General features: G+C 41.0%; 1 protein-coding gene across 2 annotated transcripts in view; it reads right to left on the reverse strand.

Moving 5' to 3' along the window:
* MAP3K9 (mitogen-activated protein kinase kinase kinase 9) overlaps positions 1 to 21,025 on the reverse strand; it is a 58,408-nt gene extending 37,383 nt beyond the window's left edge. For both annotated transcript variants that reach the window (XR_011679223.1, XM_071427201.1), the window contains exons 1-2: positions 20,412 to 21,025; positions 15,023 to 15,436 (exon numbers count right to left, since the gene is read on the reverse strand). Coding sequence is in view for 1 of the 2 variants with exons in the window: in XM_071427201.1 (XP_071283302.1) it covers positions 15,023 to 15,436; positions 20,412 to 20,712 (715 nt within the window). In the remaining variant the exon portion in view is untranslated. The remainder of the gene's footprint in view (positions 1 to 15,022; positions 15,437 to 20,411) is intronic.
* Between the last annotated feature and the right edge of the window lie 1,141 nt (positions 21,026 to 22,166).

Consider the following 22,166-nt stretch of genomic DNA (forward strand, 5'->3'; position numbering starts at 1 on the left):
TGAAACCAACTCACAGCATCTCAGAAGGCAGTCTTCCCAGGCTCCAAACAGTCAGAGAAAAGACAAAGCCTCTACAGAAGGGGATTCCAAGCATATATCTAATATAGGTGTCTGAATTACCCTCCACAGGAGCCTGTAATGACAAGAGGCACATCTGTCCTAAGTGCTTACTCAAGCCACATAAATCTCTCTGGTCTGGTATAAACAAGCTATTTCAATTACAGAAGCTCCCCTACACACATGATGTTAGAGACATCTGGTGAAAACCAATTTACTTATCATTCCAAGATTACCTCAGTGGTCTAAACATGTACAAAATTAAGTAGTCAGAAATATATTGTTCTATTAGTATGACAGCTAGCTGTAAAATACTGTACTACTGTAAAATAAGTCGTAAGTAAAACTGTCCTTTTGTCCACAAAGGCAGCTGAAGGTCATCTCTCATTGCATCTTGCACCATTCACCTTAATAATCACTGAATCAGTTGAAAAGTCAATGGTGAACATCATTGAGAACACACCCAAAGCCTTAATGCAAGTAAGATGTCACTTCAGATACTATACAGCTGTGTTTTCACTACTCATGTATCTACTAGAAAGACTTAAGAGCAGATATACAGATACACCAAAACAAGATAAAAATAGGGGGATAAAAATGTATAACCATTGAGGGGCATAGAGCTATATATCCTTTGATCTACTTGTACCTATGTTTTAAAACACCTGAAGAGACTGGGTAAACCACATCTAATACATATCACTTCTACTTCTTAGCCACTGCGTTAGGAACTTTAAAACCGCTGAGCAAATTTTGTTTTGGGAATATTTTGAACTTTGCTCTAGTGCTGCAATGCAAATAACTGCATTGTTGATATACTCTTCTTTCTGCTTAACACAGCTTATTTGTATTACAATGCTTTTCCTCTTTCCAATTATGCTAGAAGCTCTAAGTCTGAATTTCTTTCCTTCTGCCAGAATATACACATTTCTATCCCTTTCCTTTAATTTTCTTCTTCTTAAACCCATCTTCTCTCCTTCTAAACATGCTCCTCTATCCTACACAAACAGAAAAACCATCTGCAGCAAATTTTTCAATCCGATCACTTAAACAAATATAATGAATCTTTACTGAGGTTTCAAGTTAGTCACTACAAAACCTCAGTCATATACCTCCTATTTTTAATCTAACACTATACTACCTCCTGTATGCATAAAAAAGATATTTCAAAGAGGTAGATTGCTTTCACCAAGGGAAATTTTTCACAAGGTAAATTAAGAAGAAAAGCTTGGCAATGAAATTAACAGCTGCTGTTTTAATTCTCTGTTCTGCTCACATTACACTAGCAAAACAATATATTATAACCTCCTTTCACAAACAGATACTCCCCCTGGAAGGTGGTAACATTATAATATTTTTTCCCTTGTTTCTCTTGGAACGGTTGTTTTAGTTTCCAGATACACTTTTGAACAGTTTGGACAGCATTCTTCCTGTCCAGTGGGCCAAAGCAATGGGGAACAGCTAGTAAGGAAAAATAAACACCTAAACATATTCTGATCCAGTTGATAGCAACATCAAAGAACTGGTAGAAAATGGCTCCTCAACTGTCAACATTAAGTGTCAAGGCATAAAAATATGGTCATAAATGCCTTTTTCTGGTTTCTGAGCCTAGAGAAAGTATTAGGTTAATCTGCATACTTTAGTGCTGAACAGAATACTCCTATGCTTTGCTTGTGTTACAAGCTGACTCATCACTTTAGAAGTAGAACAACATTCAGGAAGGAACTACTACAGTATGATCTTCCACAGCAAAAATATCCCACTTTTAACTATCAAAGTAGAAGAAAGGGGTTGCTGCTCTACTGCACGAAATAGTATGAACAGCCAGGCATACCAAAGCTGGCTTCAGCTTTTTCCACTATGCTGCTGTCATATTCCTAGTTTATTTGGCACACAGTACACCAAAAAAATAAAGACGTTCCTGACTTAAAAGGCAAAAGTTGGTAATAACAAGACCAAGGAAATCAGGATTACCCTGCAATACCACCACAAGAATTAACCACCAAACTGCCCATTGCCCCTATACTTCATGACAACAGCTATATCAACAACTTCATACTCCATTTCTCAGTCCAGAGAATGTATGTGTGTATTAAGAAATCTGAAAAAATTGCAAAAAAATCTAAGACAGTCTCTTGTATGGTCCAGCTGACACCAAGTCAATTATCTCTGCATGATGCTACTCAGTAAACCCGAAGCACAAGAATAGAAAGCTATTAGCTAATAAATGTCACGCCTGATGGAAATGGTCACAATAATTAGGTGAAGGAGAAATAAAGAAATAAGAGCAGGACTGAGTGTAATGAAAACTGAAAACATACAGAAAGAAATCTGTAAGGAAGAAGGTTAGAAGACAAGGAAACCTGTGGGGGAAAACAGCTGTTATCTGTAGTACACCAGGGTATAATTCTAACTTGATGGATGATTGCTGGCTTCATACTTAACTTCCATATAACTTCTCTCCAGCAGGGACAATATAGTCAGATTTTAATGCCAGAGTAACTATTTTTTTATTGAAATACAACAGGCAGACCATGAAAAAATTACTACCTAGTGATAAAGCAACATTAACTTATGTATTTTACAGTAATATTTTAAAGTTTTATCAATTTTTCATAGAGACCCATACAATTCAATAGTGTTTCTAGCAGGTCAGGGTGGCTATCAATGCTTTGAAACAAGTTGGGAGAACAAAGTATCAGAAGCTCTTTTGCCACCAATATAAAACTGACTATAAAGGTACTCCAAGCAAGCCTGAACTTAAAGGGACCTCCTGTACCTGGAGACAAAGCAGGTGGTCAATGTCCCAGGTGAGGCCCTGACTGCTGGCTACCTGACACAGCACCTGGAGGATGGAGAGTTGAGAAGGCTTGAAACCCTTAAAGGTGCTGGCAACACCCAACACCTGTAAGTGTCAGTGCACTTGAGTAGTTCTAGTTCAGTCTCTACCAACATGAACACTGCTGTGGGTCAAGTGCTTTGCCCCCCAACATTCTACAAATGCAGAAAGCAGTCACATCAAAACAAGAGGAAAATCTCCAGCAAAAGCACTCAGCCTGTAAATGTATCCCACTCACACCCATTCCCAGGAGTCACAACCCATTACTTTCTGTAGTGTTTTCGTCCCCTTAGGGCCGCATCAGCTGCTGACATAGGCCAAGAGCTAGATGGCAGCAACAGCAATGGGTGGGAGTCACAACAGAGGAAGGACTATAAATACAAAAAATGTCATTGTTATTTCACTTGCTGCAGAAACATTCAATTATAATATTTAAATCATTAACTAGCTGGATTCGGTGAAGTTTCTTCCCCAGTCTCCCTTTTTATTTGGCCTCTAAACAAGGTTACTGCTTTACCTCCAATGCTTCAGCATATCTACTTTCATTTTGTTAAGATTGAAGATGGGTGAAAAGACCACTAGTTATGACCTGAAAGGCTGAAAAATGGCAAGGGAAGTCAAACTCACATGAAATGACATTATTTCACCTGACTTTTGTCTCCCAGAATAATATCACACCTTTTTGACACAGTTGGGTGTTTTTGCAGATCATTCCAGAGCAACTGAAGCACCAATGGACACAACAGCCTAGTACTGGATTTGTTTTCCCACAGGCTTTTGCTCATCTGCTACTGTACAATCACTATTTCAAACATCACTAAGGCCAACTGTAAAGAAGGGAACTAATGTTACCCTTTGTAGCTGGAATGTGAAAGACCACTGCCTGGAGTATCATTGTGGGTGGGAATACTGGACACATTTTATTTCCTCCTCCATTTTGAAAACAGAACAGCCTACTGTGGCTTTACTGACCAAAATGGAAAATACCTAAATGCAAACTACCAAAAGTGGTCAGATGGTAAATAAGCATCAGCCCATTTACTTCTTCCATTGAGATAATTCAGGTACTGTAAATAGATAGATCAGATACTGAGTCCACCAAATCCCAGGTACAGGAACTTTAATGAAAGAACAAAGTAAAACCTTTATGAAAACCAATGCTGTTTCACTCCAAGATCTTTAAATGCAAAACATGAGCAGGGTTTCAGTTCTAAATAATGCAAGTCATTTCTGTGGTATGATTTAAGAGGAATCCAGGCCCATACAGGGAGGTACTACCATTAAAACCTCTCTCTGCTGCCAATACAGCAGAAGTCTCAAGTGCAAGAGTTGAAGGAAACAGAAAATATTTTCATTTCCAAACAAACCCAAATTTATCCAAAAATTGCTTAACACAAATCTCCCAAGAAAGCTAAAGGCTTACTGAAGTCAAAGGTTTGCCAGAGCAGATAAAAGACTGAGTAATATCACAGGATCCAGACTCTACCACCCACCCACAGAAGAATATGTCCAAAACTGAGCCAATCTGTTACAGGAAATTTGGTTTTGAACAAAGAATCTTTTCACTCAACCGTGTATGTTTTCTAAGGGATGCTTTTCAGACCACAGAATACTTAGGCAAGCAAGACGAGCTCTGAAGGAGGTTTATTTAATTTTAATTTCTTCACTGACACACATAGACCCTGGAATTTCACAACTGGGACACACAATTTCAGCCTACAGAATTTTTTTCACTCATCTCCCCACAATATAGGTATAATTTGCACTTTGTACAAATCCCTTTAACTGTCTTCTAGATTTATTTCCAGACCAAATACTTTCAACCACAGCAAGGTTGTGAAATTCATGCAAATGTAGATTAATACTTTTAAATTAAGACTAATTCAGAAAAATCAGATAAGCATATTTTGCTTCTTGCATGGGACAATTACTACTTTTTCTACTTGCTTTTATCTGAAAAAAGAATTATAAGTTCCACTGTACTCTGAAGAAACGCAATGCAGTCTGAAATCTTCAGAGTTTTTATATGTAAGGTACTATAGTAATACAAGTATTGAGCATTCTCCTCTAGCTCTTGAACAGTCCTTATTTCAAGGAGACAAGTATTCATAAATGAAACAAAAATATTCTTGAATAGAAGACTGTTTCACTGAACTTAGTCTGATTGTTCCAATCCTATTTTTTCCTCCTATAAATAAGCAAAATTTCCCAAGATACATGTCCAACTCAGATGCTGGAGGTGGTAAAACCTGGATGTTAGATAAAAAGATAGCCTTAATATACTGCTTCATGCTGCTGCATTGTCTCAGAGAGACAGGGGATAGCTATCACGTCTGCAGTTAGCTAACAAGTCAAAAAAGCTATTGCAAAGGGAACAAGGGACTGAGGTTGCCAGGCAATCCTTTTTTTAATTATTAAGTCCTTTTGGCAGTACACTGGCATTCTGTCTTGAGGACAGAACTAAGCATTTGGGAAAGGATTTCAAAAATTCGCTCCAAAATGAGACCTCATATTGTAGCAGTTTGCCAAAATCTAATTTGCAATTTTAGCTCTACCTTCCATAGTCAGCCTGCACAGCTTTGCTTCACAAGTATCCAGATAATGAGCAATCTGCTCTTGATCCTGCATTCAGAGTACTTAAAGTGATTAACAGATCTGCACATGGAATAAGTCCGGGCTTTCTGCATGTAGCCTTTACATACCTTCTGTTGGGTACTCTGCCATTCATTTCAGCAGGACTGCATCTTTATTCTAATATGTGTTTGAGGTACAGAAGGCTAAGTGTTGCATGAGATGCTAGAGAGGGCAGAATTTAAGACCCATTCAAAATTTCACATCTTAGAAGCAAAACCAAAACCCATAAATATTGCCTCTAGTAATAAGCACATATTTTCTCTCTTATTACTAACCATTCAGCAACAGTACATTAAAAAAATATATGTACACCTTGGAAGCAATACCTCCTTAATTACTGGGTACGAGTCAGGGTTCAGCAAATCCATAAAGCTGCATGACTGTCCTCTTCTATCAACCTAGAAGAGGTGATGGATGTGACAGCACAGCAGTTCTTGGATTTTAAGCCATGCAGTACAGTAACTCTAAAGAGCTAATGCATAATGGGGGAGGGGAGAGGAAAGGCCTTCAAAGCCCCGATATATTTAGAATCGATCCTTTCACCTAGCTAGGCTGTAAAAAGTCTTATCACTTTAGTGATCTGTACAAAACACACTGAATGCTCAGGTGAGTTTCTGGGGAAAAAAGAGCTGTTCAATTCTGGTTTCAGACTAAATCCTACCATACTGCTGACATTGCAACAACCTCTAGCTCAGGCATGGATTATTGTACTCTTCATAATCAGTTAAATGCTCCAAGGAAAAAATATAATTACATCTGTACTCAACACAGGGCATTGCTAAATTGTATCACTTTGAAAGCCTGCAACACTTCAAGAACTGTATTAGGCAACAACAAAAAAGGAAAGGAAAGAGTAAAATCACATGAATAGTATTCATCATTCATCACTAAAGACACTACCTGAAAAGAGATTTAATAATATGCTGGTTCAGTGGGAGCTGTTTCCATACAAATATAAACATGAAATTCATGATGGAAAAGGTAGCCCAAACTGTTTTGTTTTAGTTTCTATTAAGACATCTTTATGAAACAGTAAGTAAAACCAACACCAACTCATTCATGGAATAAGCTAGTACTCCAAAATCTAGAAGGTAAGAAAGACAAAACTTCACAGGCAGCAGCACAATCCACACCATAAGCTGGGGTGTTTTATGGGGTTTTTAAAATCACATTCAACCTAAAATATTTTTTAAAAGGTAGAGAGGTGTATTTTCATTCATCAGAACAAATGTTAAAAGGCATTTAGATGCAAAATCCAAGCTACATCTGACAACAGTAAAATTCAAGAGTTTCTTGGATACTGCCAAGTTTGACCTTAAAGTGAGCAGAACAAGTTGTCAGCTGCTGAGAAAGAGTGGATTCCTGCACTATTGTACATGAAAGTCCACACAAGACTTTCAATAGAGCTATCAAAAAGCTCTTGACTTTTAGATGTGCTACACTTCTGATAGATTTTTTTTGACCCAGCTTACCCTGTGATTAAAGACTCTAACTACAATAACAATAACCTGATGAAGTATTAGGAATATTCTGTGGTTACCAGATAACCATAATCATATCAAAACCACACATTATGTGACTGATTACATGAACAAAGGAAAAGCTAATCAATAAACCCAGGGCAAGACTGACAACACTTCAACAAGCAGAATTGGGCATATAAAGTTCTATTAATCAAAGTTATCATATTTTTCTTATTCTCAGGATCCTTGAACAATGCGAAGTCAAAAGGAACTAAAGACTATTCTCTAACATCTTTCCATAGGCCCATACTCATAAAGGAGAAACAACAGGAAATGCAATGCTTTTGTGATTGGTGGACCACATGGCCTGGTCCACACACATCCCACCACTCTTGTATGTACCATCCTTACAGCAATTATTCATAGCAGCATTTCTTTTTAGTAGACCAAGAACCTTCCAGGAATCTCCAATTTAAGCACAGAAATTGTTGCAATAAAATCTTAGTGGTAAAAGTACTGACCTTTACTAGTAAGTGGAGCTGCTGGCACACTGACAATCATTTGCTACACATCTTAATAATTAGTCTATACATAGGCAAGGAGGAAGCCATGTTTGCATTTAGATTTTTCCAGCTGTAATATAAACAGGAGATCCCAATATTTCTCAATGGCCAAACCAAAATCTAGGAACCTGTTTCACAACGCATCAGAGATGAATGTACAGAAAACTGGGAGCTTGGCTTGTAGCTGTAAAATTATCCCAGATGTAAGACACACAGCATTCAAAACACATACAGAATTTCAGAGACAATTTGAAATCGATATGTGCACAAGATAATGCTTTCTCTTTTGGGAGGGTATTTTTGTTTTTAATAAAAAATGGTGTTGTAATAAATGTGTGAGCAATACAACAACACCTCTAGAAAGCTTAGTGGAAGGGCTGGGTGTGGCAGTAATACAAACACTTCATAGGAAGGCTGTGTGTCCTCTGGCTACTTCCTTCCCAAGAGGACCCAGAGTGATGCTGCACCAAGCTGCCATTACCACCACAATGACTATTCTACAGATCGGGACACAAAAATTTACCATTCTGTGGGCAAGAGCTCTTCTTTCTGAACTTAAGAAACAGTGATGAAACCAAACAACACAATTCTGAATTGTTATGCTTTGGAATAGTTTGTTTTCTCAGTGCATGAGGTTCTGTTACTATTTCTTTTTCATATCTGCAAAAAGCTCGGGTCTGAGGAAGACTTTCCATTAGCAGTGGGACAATTAACAAGCAATTAGCAGACACTCCAGTCAACTTTGGCAACCTTTTGGCAATCAAAGTCGACCGACATAACAAACTATTCTAGAATCAGAAAGCAAACACATACCAAAAAGCAGCTACTTATAACCATGTGCTATGCCCTGTATTCTTTCAAACAACTTAAGGTTTCCCTTGTCCTGTCATAAGGAAATGCACGCAGTCATCAAGATGGGATGTAACTTAAAATTAAAGAATCATCTTGGGTGATGAATCATCACTTCAAAGAGCAAGACAGTGTTTTATGTCTGATGCTTCAAGAGCGGGTTTGCTTCAGGTATGTTGAAATTCTGAATGGAATTGTTTGATAAAAAAAAGCAGAAGTGAAGCTGCTGACAGAAGTCAGTCAAAATAAAAATTAAGTTTATTGATGTGGAAGAAACACCCCAAAAAAAAAGTGGAGATCAAGGAATTATTCTAGCTTCTCAGAGATAGCACAAAGCTGTTCTCACCCTTAACTGGCTCCTTCGAAATTTCAGAAGAACACAGCTCTGTCACAGATGGTCAGACAGTGAATTCAGAGGATGCCTACAGACCTTGCTGCATGACCATGCTTAGGTCTGTTCTACACTTCCATATGCACAATTTGAATAAAGTGCTTCATACCACAACTCTAAGTTATTTTTTCTTAGGAGCAGAGAGAACCCAACAAAAAATGTGCACAGTGGCTCAATTACATCAAAGGGATATCAGCTAGGGTTTCAAATGTAATAGACACAAATTAATTTCTTAAAAACAAGAGGTACTCTTTCCATACTTGTCTATTAGATTCCATTGCTGAAGTTGCCTTTTTAATACTTAGTGTGGGCAGGAGGACACCAAAGTGTCCTTGTGGACATCACACATTTCATAAAGAGTCATATTTTTGACTTGCACCTAACAGTGAATATGTCAATCCATATTCAACTAAAACAAACTATTTACAGAAGATGTATGTCATTTTGGAATTCTCAGAAATCTACTAAGACATGAAAACAAGACTGCATCATGAAAGCATCTGTCAAACCTCTCTGAGAGGAAAACAGCTGCACTAATTTACAAAAGCTAATGAAGAAAAAATCCAGGAAAGTACCAAAGCACAACACAGAAACTGTCACCCTACTTCTGTGAATTCCTGATATTTTAACATCTTAAAAATTAGCAACACTTTCAGGCATAATTTACATCTTCTGCACTAATTGCATATTTTTTTTCATTTTTTTCAGTGAAAATGTGTAGTATTAATGGCATCAATTTCCTCATGATATTACCACAAGCAAAAAATTATGGCTATTTGGAATTTTTTTTAAACTACAATACAAGTGACCATCATCTCGCAGCTGCGGTCTTTCACACCACCCGTCCCCCCATAAAACTTCACCTTTTTACCACTTTCCTCTTACAGGCCAAGGGACTACCCAACTAAGGCCAGACCAACTACTCATCCAGTGCAAAGCATTCAGATAGCACTGAAATAGCTTCATGATATTCTACATGAAGCATTACTCAGCCTTTTAATTGCACTGACAAAGGAAATCCATTCTGATAGAAGGTACAACATTGGAGAGTTAGTCAGCAAATTACACTGGAGTACCAGAAGCAGCAATAATAACTGTGTGGAGTTCCAAACTGCTCTGCCAACATACATTCAGCAGACCTTGCAAGAGTTCTCCTCTACACCTCTGCCAGACAGAGGAAGAGGCTTACAAATACTGTTCCTTCTCTGAAAAGACCAACAGAAGAGTGTCAACTATGACTGGATTAAAATAAAAAACAGGGAATATTGTAAGTCCTAGGAACAACTATCCATAAACCAGGTGGAAAGTCAGCTCTACTGGCATCTTTACGAACAGATAAAGGCTTAACTACATTAACTAAGCAAAGCTATAGCAGAGTTTGGAATTCTTTTGGAAAGCTAGAACTTAGAATAATCTCGGGACATCACAAGCTTACACTGGTGATCCAAAAAGTACAAGAGGTAAACACTTCAAATAACTTGAAAGGAAAAACTACTGACTTGGCTGAATCAGAATTGTTGGGGTTTATTTTGACCACTGTCCTTTCCTCTTTCTTTGACCTTGGCAATGTCACTTTGCTGCTAATCTTCTGTGCCACTTTGGAACACAACCATGGTGACTTTTAAAAAGCACTTTGCTAACTGGCACCTTGAGCAAAATCTTTCAATGTAGTGCAAATAACAAACATGTTTTGCTGAGACAGAAAAAAAAAAATCAAATATGCTTTTGTTAGCTCTCCATATATTAGTTAATTTGCTTTATTCCTATAGCAATGCTGGCATATCTAACACAGACAGACAAACAGGACCAACTTTGTTATTTACAATACTTCACTAAAACCAACAGGACTGTTTCTTTTTGATCCTAAGCATTATATGCCAGGCACTTTTCTCTGGCCAGAAATAAGACTTGAATCACAGATGAGAGATAAAAGAAAGGGAAACTCTTAAGAGCTATTCTAAGCGCAGTCATGTTGATGTCAGTGGGCATTTCTAGTTACTTTTTTTCCTACAGCTCAGCATTTAGATTATTTAGGTGCTTTCACATTGGGAAAGGCCTACTAAGGATTCCATAGCATATGCTCGATGGCTCACCAATGTGCAACTGAAGAAGGAAAGAAGGAAATATTACCACATGAAGAGAAGCAGTAGCAGCCACTGAGGATTCTGTCAGATTAGTAAGATTAATTTTCGTATGGAATAACTTGAATCCCTTAAATCAAATGCCCAAAATGAAAGAGAAATACTTATCTCCACACACAGCAAAACCAAATAGTTTCATAAATTATCTTTTTTCTCTCATGTAGTTATATGACTGACATATGAGTTGGTAATGCCATCGGAACACTTGTCTACCAGACTTAATGCCAGCTGAACTCAGACTCAAGAAAATAATTTTCTAAAATTATTTAAATCACCATTTCTAAAACTAAATTACAGGTGTACAATTCATTCTGTAAAGACCTTTCTGTACTCACTTCCTGATTGTATCCCCAAAACAATAAAACAGGCAGCCCTCAGAACCTCCAAGATTTACAATAAGTCTTCCTCAAACAAACATGGTATTAAACATACAAAGCACTTTTCCTACAATCTAAATGTATTAGCATTAAATGTTAAGTTATGAAAATGTAAAGAAGAAAAAAAAATTTAGAAAACTATAGAACAGAAAAAATTTCCTTCTTTTAACCAAAAAAGATGGATAACATCTTTTTTGGAAAAAAGATGGATAGCATTTGGAGTGCTTTTTGATGAGGAGTATCTCAAGAAAGAGACATCTCCTGGAATCTTCAAATAATCATCTGAAGTTCAGTTCAGATGAACTAAAGTGAACTTATCTCTCAAAGTAATCAAAACCCTATGTTCTTTATTACACTACCAGAAATGCTGACAACTATTCTGAGCATTGTTTTGGTACACACTGAGTCCACCAAGCTGCAACAGTTTAAATCAAAAAAAGATGCTTTCTCCAAATTCTTATATAATGGGGTAATTTCTCAGACTTGCATTAGGGTGCCCACTAGATATGCTCAAAATGTAATGTAATGTAATTAAAAGATTCATCATGAAGTACAGTCCTTATGCATTCTGTGTCTGCCTAAATATAAGCAGACAACAAGGCATTCTCTGATTTTTTTCCTATTCTAGTAGAAAGAAGGATTTTAAATAAGGCAACTCTGCTCTTTGCTCAACAACTGCCTGATCTTGTTCTCTACCTCCCAGATTAACTCATCCTGCAGCTTCAGAGGCACTGTGTACATCCCAGCTGGTGCCTGAAGGCAAGATGAGATGTACAAGAATCACAATCTATTACTTAACGTAGGCAGTAGCAATCAATAGATCAATACAGCTGATGCTGCCATGACAGCTCTACAGCACTTGGAGATGTTTAGTACATGTAAGAAATGCATCTGCAAGAATCCTTTCCAAGCTCTTGCCAGCAGAATCTCTTCCCTCACCACAGACACATCACTGCCTGTCACCTAGCGGGTGGTAACTTGTGCAAAGGAAATGCTACAAGCTTGTAATTCTACAAGCACAAAGCTAACAAGATAACCTGCTCTCCATTATCCACGGTAATTAAGAAAACAGTTCATCAGAAAAACAGACAAAATGCAAGCTATATATTAATCAGGATGCAATAATGTACTCAGTCCAGTAATCTTTACAAAACTAGTAAAAAGCTTTTCACAGGAAACAGAGCAGAGAAATTTCTAAGATGCTTATTATATATAAGAGAAAAGGGATTTCAGCAATGCAGTGACAGAATAATCAAGAAACACATGACTTAGGCAGCTCAAAGTTGTTCATCCTACAATCCCTTATCCCCACAAAAAAGCTCCACCATTGTCATAATCTAATATTTATGATGCTTGCTCTGTAGGTTCACTCAGAAAATAACGTGTATTTCAAATGTTTAAAATAGCATACATTTTAAATTTCTCTTCAACCACACAGCACAGAACGAAGAACTTCATTTTGTTTAATAAACAGCTGTTGCAATGTGTCAAGCCTATACCCAAGGCTACTAATTTATCTAATTTCAAAAGAGAAAAACAATCCAATAATTTTTCCTTAAAATATCTTAAGTCTTTTCCTCCAGTACCAGCTCCTACATTCATTTAGTTTCCCAAATGTAATATTGCTTGCTCCAGTCTTATCTGGGATGGAATTTTCCAATACCCATAATTTCTCTACTAGATCAGATGCTATCTTGGTCACAACCACCATGTAAATTCTCTATCTTTCCCCTTCAAACACAGAACATCTCTGAATTCTTTCAGAGGCATTCTGACTCATTCTTCCCCTTTCTTTACTATTGCTTCCTCCCAAATGATGGAAATTATACATGTAGCAACTTCTCACTGGCCATTAACAGTGCAGCACAATTACACTCTGCTGATTCTTTGTGACAAGAGACATTTACTCTTGCTGTTGACAATCCACGTGTTTTCTAGCATCCCTATCTGTCTGGATGGCAACACTGTGCACTGGGTGTCCCTCTGGTTGGCCTTGTTGTCTTGCTGAAGCTTTTCCCTTTTACAACTAGAAGTCTCTGGTCTGAATAAAACATGAAGTACTAGAAGCTAACAGATTTTTATCTTAGAAATAACTTTTCTTAATAACTTAATTCTAAACCTCAAAAATGTTCAACTAGCACTTAGCAAGGAAATATTAATGGCCTGTTAGCAAAATAAGCAAGTAAATAGTTTCTTAGGTAAGGAGGAAAGGCACAACACTGAAAGGCAATTATTTCTCATTCACAGATGCAGCCAGTCATTCATTAAGTCATGTAGCAAATGATTTCTTAATTTTACAACATTTATTACCATGCCATATATTTGCCATCTGTAAGGGAAGGGTTTAGATATCAGGAAATCTTTATTGACATTAAGATTGCCTTACTCTAACAAAATGGGAAACTTGTTACTATAAGAACAATACTGTAGAAACTAACTTGAATGCTCTTATAGTTCCTTTTTTCCACTAACAAAAACTAATAATACATTTTTTACTCTTCCACAACCAACTAAGTAAATTCATGGCCACAATATTTGAGACCACAAAAACATAGGAAGATACTGGAAATTTACAGCATTGCAACTGTTAATGCTAGTGAATCTATTTAAGATATTAAGATTCCCATCTATCAGACCTCTTGGCTAATGTCCCTGCCCTCAAAGCGAAAGGGAACATATGCCTGCATCCCAGACACCCAGTTCACAGAGCTTCTTATCAACTCAAGCCATAAATGACAATGAGTTCATACTAACACACCAGTCTAAACCACTACATCCAACATGCAGGTCTGTGTTTGCTCTTGCCATCTAGACACAGACAAGCAGATAGAAAGGCTAAGGAGCAGCATACTGCATCGGGAAAGGAAATTATGATCTTTAAACCACTGCAGCACTTTGCTCCCACACTCATAAATAATATTCTATGTGTGTGTTTGACTTTGAGAAGTTAAAGTTTGTGAAAAGAGACACATTACAAGAACAGCACCCAAGCAACACACAGTAAAGCTGTATTACAGAGCAGCTGAAATCAGAATGATTTCCACAATCCTAACTACCAAAGTTTCCCTTGCTCTCTAATGGGTGAGCTGTACCATGTAAAGCTGTACCATGTAAATATCAGCTGAAGTCCTGAGTGTACAAGGACATTTTATTCACATGAGTTAATGTTTCTGTCAACACCAGCTCTACGACGGATAAAGGGAAGATCCAATTCTGCTGGGATCGGTTAAATCTCCCATAAGGAAAACAGACTTGCATCTCATCTATACAGCAAAATCTAGTAAGTATAATGAAAGCCTAGGAGCATTTACCCTTACAAAGAAGCACTTATTCTTCCAAAAAGAGGAAGAATAATACACATTCTAAGTTCAAGTTTATTCTAAGGTTTTCTAACATACAGAAGTCTGTTGAAATGCCTAGACACTATATGAATAATAAAACCTAGACACTAAATGAATATACTAGCAAAGCATGGTTCATTCACAGTTCTTTTTCCATCCAATCATTTAAGTTCCTTCTACAAATTGAAAGCATTTGCATGTATCCTGTGATCTCTAGCACCATACTGCATAAAAATAAACCCTTCTGGGATTGAATTAGAGGATACAGTGGTTCACTAAATTAACAGTACTCCCCTCTTTTCTTTGTATGATTTTTTTCCCCAAAACCATGTCCCAGCACCCTGACTGTTCACTGTGTAGCACTTACTGTTGCTGGACTTGAGGTCACGGTGAATTATGGGAACAATTGCTTCCTCGTGCAGGTAGTTCATTCCCCTGGCAATCTGCACTGCCCAGTTCACCAGTATGTCAGGAGGTATCCTTTTACCAGACAGCACCCTATTGAGCGATCCTCCGCGGGCAAACTCCATGATCAGGCAAAGGTTAGGTTCCTTCAAACACACGCCCCTGAGGGCAATGATGTTGGGATGTTTTAACATTGCAAAGAGCTTGGCCTCCTGGCGGACATTCTCAATGGTCTGGCTGATGTCCTCATCAGGGTCATAGCGAGCTGCCTTGACAGCAACTTCATCTCCTATCCATACAGCTCGATAGACTTTTCCGAAGCCCCCTATGCCAATGATTTCTTCCAGAACAAGCTCTGAGAAGTCGATCTCTAGGACTAGGGAAAGAGACAAAGAAAGATGTAAGCATTTAGCAACTATGCACTCTGTACATCAGCTGAAGGTCCATGCTGGCCGACTCACCTCTGCCCTTGGAGGAAGGGCCAATTTTCACACCAAAACAATACAAAGGAAAGTAGTGGGCCTTTCTGACAAGCTTTTAGTGCTGAATAGTATGGTAAAACAGACCTTGTAGTGTCATAAAACTGGCATGAAGTACTCACTGTAAATGGTAAAACAATAGAATAGCCATCTCTTACCACAGTTAAACCCTTTTACTACTGATGCTCCTGCCCCTACTCCCCTTAAGGATAAACTCTCAATTACACTACTGGATTTTGAAAATGAAAAACACACTCACCAGCTTATCTTCGCTGCATTCACAATACAGTGCTTAATGTAAAATAGCTAAAACTCAACACAAAACGTATCTGCTTCTCCATTTGTCCCTTATTTAAACGTCTTTTGTTGAACTGCCACAACAATCTTTTAGTCCTTCCCAAATCACACTTATTCTTCCACACCTCTCCAGGCTTTGCAGATTTGTTCCCCACAAGAGATCTGTTAACCAGTTCTGACATAACCAACAACAGTGTGACAAACAGATGGATCAAACCATATACTGAGTGCACAGAGCAAGCAATAAGAAAACCATTTCTTGATTAATGCATACTGCATTTTCGTTACAAAAACTTCCTATTCCCATACACTGACAGCTATACTTAACAGACTGACACAAAAAAATCTACAGATGCAGCTGTCTCAATTCAGCACACAAAATGCACCTGGAGTAAAAGCAATAAGAAAATGTATCCTGTACAACTGTACACTAAACACAGTTTATATGGGTGGCCAAAAGAACCCATCTAACACTGACCAACATAGAATAAAATTCCACATACTGACCATCAAAAACATGTAGACACAGCTTAATTTACAGTAGTGGAAGGCTACCACTGATGCTACTCTGTATGACATTTGCATGGTTACCAATTACAGTCAATGACATTTTAAAAAGTTTTAAAGGAAGAGTACCATAATGCAAGATTTGAACAAAAAGTCACCAAGCCTTTTAATATTTTCCTGCATTTGAAATGCCAAATCTGACATGGTTCCCCCACTTTGTCTAGCAGAAAGGAAATTAAGTATGCAAGGGTGCAGGTTAGATCCCACTTCAATAAAGTAGTCTCCTTATTCCAATCAAATGCCTTTCCAATGTATAAGTCTACAGTACAAGACTTTGTCACAAAACTGTATGGAGTTAATACAAACTCTTCTGTCCACAGCTGCAGGCTTTTATTTTGTCTGAGCTCTACCTTTCCTGAACATGATTTTTAGAAGTTGGCTTACTTTAAGTTAGTCAAACCTACGAGTTAGTTTAATAAGGATGCCTTTGCTGCCTTTCCTAGTGTTCCATGAACAAAAGACTAACAGGAAACAAGATAGAAAACTGACCAAGAAAGTCTGCCAGAAGGAGAAAAGGTCTCTTCCACTCCAGAAGATGAAGAGAATTTATTTTTCTGCTACTGTGAATACATATTTTGGGTAACACTCTGAGCTTCAAGGATTTGTGCAACAAAGAAGATTTCAGTCCTACAGTAGCAACCTTGGTGTTCAAATGCTTGAAACAGAGATTACTAGAAAACATGAAAGGAGTAAATTCTGAGTGGAAACACTGAAATTTTAGAACAAGACTGTAATGACAATAACTCTAAATGTGAGACTCCCCTGCCACTGAGAATACACAAAGAGTCACTCTTGTACTTCTCACTAGTAAAAGACCTAAAGAAATCAGATGTTGAGTCATATCTCTTCAGTCAATAGAATTTCAGCACTGCTAGAATCCTCACTTAACCTGCTTCTAGGAACAAGGTCAGTTAAAAAACCGAAAATGAACAAACACGCATCCCACACCACCAGGGTGCCAGCTCCGGACAGACAGCGTTCAGGCGCTGCTCACAGCGGGTGTTCTGCTCGGGCATTTCACGGATTAAGAGGACGTCAATGAGGAGCCGAGCGAGCGGCCGCCGGCCCGCAGGTGCTGAAGGGACAGCTCCGGCGGCAGCGGGGACCGGACGGGGACGGGACAGCCCCGCGGGCAGCGCCCCGGCCTTCCCCCTCCACAGCCCCTTCCCCCCATCCGCCCCGATTTTGGGGAGAAGCGCGACAGTAAGGTGGCAGGCAGGAGAACAAGATGGGCAAAGGAAACCGAAGGGCTGGAAAGTAGAACACTTTGTGTGCCGCCACCCATTCTCCATCAGAAAAAGCACATCCCTGCTGGATGCACAAATTAATAGGGGTGGGATGTAAAACCGAGAGACTTCAGCTTCCACATGAAACCCAATGCATGACATTGAATGTTCTTTTATTTGGAAGTACAATCTTAGCTTAGTTTGAAAATGTATACTTCTATAAGGCAAACTGGGCAGCTTACCCTCATGGGTAGCTTATTCATTAAAAAAAACAGATTTTTAAAACATGTTTTGTTTAGGGTTTTTAAAAGGTATTTTCTGCTGAATTAGTTTATTCATTTTCAGAGTTTGAGTTATACAGGTACATGAGACCACAAAATACTTGCTTTTTGTCACATTTCCAAACACTAACTCCAGTGTCATTTGGCAGCTGTGTTGTACAGGACTGTACAGAATTCAAGAACTGAAGTGCTCTCATTCCTCTGTGGGCTGGTAAGGAATTATAGAGCCTGTACACCATGAACCAGTGGCCATGTTGACAACTGCAAGGTAGGTGCTGTTTAATCAGCCCTTATTAGACCATATGATTAAATTGTTTGATTCAGTCTTAAGTACAGAGGAGAGTCCCTCAAGTTGGCCCACTCCTGACAGCCACTACAGGCTGCTTTTTATCATTCATGGTATCTTCACCAAGGCAAAATTCCAGCACACTACAAGGATGGCTAAAATTACCAGCTAAACTAGGACAACTCTCAGTAGAAGTAGAATCTCTAGGACTTGTACTCCCAAATTTTCATTAAATATATAAATAAACTTTAGAAAAGCCAGTAAAAATAGGTTCTGTGCTGAGGTGCATGTCCAGAACAACACTTTGCATCACTCCTGCAAAACTGGACTTACTGGACTATGAAGTATTAAACAGTAGATGGTGATTCCTATTCCTAACAGCTATCAAACTAACATCATCAGCTCTAAAAATGGATTGCATTCCTTGCAAAGGATTTTTAATACTCAACTTGAAAATCCAATTTAATGGCAACCAACTTTAATCCCTGTCCAAACTGCATTGTTTTTTTAAAAGAAGCCCCATACTCCTTAAGCATTATAAAAACCTCTGAGGGTAATAAATTCTACTTTGTCATGAATGCATGGTTGGTGACTTGACAGAAGAGAAGTAGTGTAGTTCTGTAGGGGCATGGGAAGAGTAAGGCAAAGACAAAGGGACAAAGTACAACTCCACAACTGTTGGTGAGCCACCAAACCATAGAAGAGGCAGCAAGACAGGACAATCCACAATTACAAAGCCTGAACTTGAACACTCCACAGAGGATGGGAGCTGAGGGTTTGAAAGGTTCTATAGAAATGGTTCTCTTAAGTACTTCAAAAGCAAAACTTAATAAGCATTCATTCACAACTTTTTCTGTGTGTGGGGAATAAAATAACTTAACAGTGCTCTTGCAGCATGGAAGAAAGGAACAGCACCTAGTCCTTCCAGAAGCCCAAGGGCAATGCTACAAATTACTGAGTTTTACCTAAATGCTTTCAAGAAGAACACAAAGTAAGAAAAAAAGCTATTAGTTGTACTCCTTGGAGATACGGCCTAGATAGGACAAAGCATCTTTTCACTCTTTTACTTTCTAGAAAAGCCTACTAGTCTTAAGATCTTTCTCTGCCCCTCAAAAAAAAAAAAAAAAGCATCCTTGCCTGAATTGTCAATGGTGATAGATAAACAGGATCTAGAAAGTCATTCCACCTTGTTTCTCTTTCCACAGTACATAGTGACTAAAAAAACGTTGAGATGAAACAGCCCTATTCTCTGTCTCCAACAAAGGCTTCAAAACTGCACCAAAATTCAGGGAAACAAACCAATCCCTCAGTGCCTTCAGCATCACAACATAGTCAAGTGACCCTCAGGCAGGCCCAGATACCCAACGCGGATACAACTCACTCACAGGTATTTCAGGACAGAATTTGTAAGAGGGCAGAGGAACCTGGTAACACAAGTCAACTTAGAAATTTTTCAGTCAGAAATAATAAGCTTTTGGTTAGTAAGTAACACTGAACAAGTAAGTATTAGCAGTGAATCAACACTTCATAAAACAACTGCTTCCCTCCCAGCAACCTTTCTTTAAGAATATTCTTAAAGCAGAATGACCAGAGCCCTGGTGACTCCACTACTGCCCAGTCACCAGGATTTTGTTGCTTGATGGAAATTTATCAGCCCCTGGAAAAACAGGTCTTAACAATGGGAAACTGCTCCCAGCGTCGCCGAAACGCCACCACACTGAGCCTGAAGCTCTGCCTTCCAAGGAGCGGTGCGCTGGCCGGGAAGGCAGGAGGGCACTGGAGCAGCAGGAATACCTCCGCGGGTGGGCAAGGGAACACACCGGGGGCTGGGGCAGCCCCAGGCCGGGGGCCTGAGACGCCGCAGCCCCTCCGCTCGCCACCGAAGGCCACCGCAGGCCCCCCCACCCCGCCGCCGGCTGGGCCCGCGACCTCCCACGGCCACTCGCAACCGGGATGGGCCTTCCCTTCCCCCTCAGCGGCGGCACCGGCTTCCAACAGGACCCACGGAAGAGCCGGCCCAGGCCCCTCCCCAGGGACATCGGGAGGGCCGAGCCTCGGCTGTGCCCACAGCCTCGGCAGTTCCGCCGGTCTCATCCCCCCTCCCATACCCACCCCAAGCCCGCGATAGGGGGGCAGGACCGGGCCTGTCCCTGGCTCCCTCCCTCTCGGCAAAGGGGCCGCGCCAAGCCCCCCGGCCGGGCCCGGGCTCCCTTACGCTGTATGGCGGGGGGCGGCGGGTATCGGGCGCGCAGCTCCGGGCCGCCCCCCTGCACGCCGCTGCTCACGTAGTTGCTGGGGAAGATGCCGACGCGCTGGTCGATCTTGCCCGTCCACCAGCCCTCGTCGCCGGACACGTGCGAGTCCCGGGACAGCACCTGCACCACGTCCCCCGGCCGCAGGCTCAGCTCGTCCTCGCCGCACGCCTCGTATTCGAAGACAGCGGTCCAGAGCGGCCCGTCGCCCGGCGGCTCCCCGCCGCCCGCACCCTCCTGGCTGAGCTCGGTGAGGGGCTCCATGGCGAGGCTGCTCCATAGGGGGAGGCGCCCGCGGCAGCCGGGCGCTGCGGGGGGCGGCGGGGCCGGGACCGCCGCCTATTGTTCATGCGGCCCGGCGCCCGCCGGCACCAGGTGCCGCCGCCGCTGCCGGGACTTCCCGGCGCGGGGCCGCCTCAGCCCAGCGCGGGCAGGGGCGAGGCCAGGCAGCGTGTGCCGTGGAGGAGCCGCTGCATCCCCCCCATCCGCCGCCTCCTCCGTGCCCGCCTCCGCCTCCTGCCGCCGCCGCCGCACATCCCGGAGCCACCTGACTCTCTGGCAGCTTCGGTGGCGCGAGGGGTGGGCAGGGCAGGCCCCGCCCCCGCGCCGCCATTGGCTGCCACCGCCGCCCGTCAGCTCCGCCCTCACCTGATTGAGGGCCCGCGCCCCCTTGGCCACGCCCCTCCCCTACCGGCCCCCGGCGTCGCGCACTCACCGGTGTGCCCCCGATTGGCCCCCGTATGGTCAGATCTCGCTTCCCATTGGGCCGCGCGCTCCGAGCTCCGCCTTCCCCGCTGCGTCTCATTGGCTGGGGAAAGGGGCATGACACGGGTCAAGGGCGGGGCGGCCCGAGGGCGGAGCGGGCGGGCGCCACCTGGTGGCGGGCGGAGGCGGCGCACATCTGGGCCGGCACCCGCTGACCCCGGGCTCGGTGTCCCCCGCCCCGCCGGGACCGCCACTGCCCCCCCCGCGGGGAGCGGTCGGAAACCCAACAGAATCTCTGTTTTCTGTTAGGCCATGGGCTTCCCTAACCCGTCCGAACTTAAGCACGGGAGCTAGATGGTCTCTGCAGGAGGTCATCATGGGAGTATCGCTGCTGAATGCCTTTGTTAAAAATTAATAGAATTTACTTCTCACTCTTGCAATCAGCATGTAGCTGCTCGGTCCTGAACATCCAAATGCCTTCTCCCTGCTGCCAGGGTTTTCACAGCTTGTGGAGACACCAGATCTTGTCAATGCAATTTGCTTGAACTTGGTGATATTACTGGGAAATTTTCTTTGCATTTCACTCCATTTTTTTTAATCTTCATTTGAATTCCAGTGGTAAAACTGGAAATGAAAATTCTCTGTTCATGCTTCATCATAACAAAGCCCACTGATGCCAAATGAGAAGCCCAAGTACCATGACCACACCTGATGTCTTCACACTTATACAGAAAATGCAGGGCTTCATTATTCTTTAGTATTTAGTAAATGCAATTACACAATTCTTCTCTGCAAGACGGATTTTTAAAAAATTCTCCATCCCCAAGTCAGGCCTTTGGTTTGGTTTATGCACAGAGCAGTTCCTACTAATTCCTTAACTTTGCGCATTGTGGTTTTGTCTATTTATCTATCCTTGCATTAGCATTATGCTATAGCACCGTTATAGGGAGCCCCAGGGTTCCGGCTTTTAATAGAATGATGAAGATCTTAAGCATAACATGTTCTGAGTTAAT

Source organism: Agelaius tricolor, unplaced genomic scaffold (genome assembly GCF_023055355.1).
Source record: "Agelaius tricolor isolate 1412-34295 unplaced genomic scaffold, bAgeTri1.0.p SCAF_5, whole genome shotgun sequence".
NCBI classification, from domain to species: domain Eukaryota; kingdom Metazoa; phylum Chordata; class Aves; order Passeriformes; family Icteridae; genus Agelaius; species Agelaius tricolor.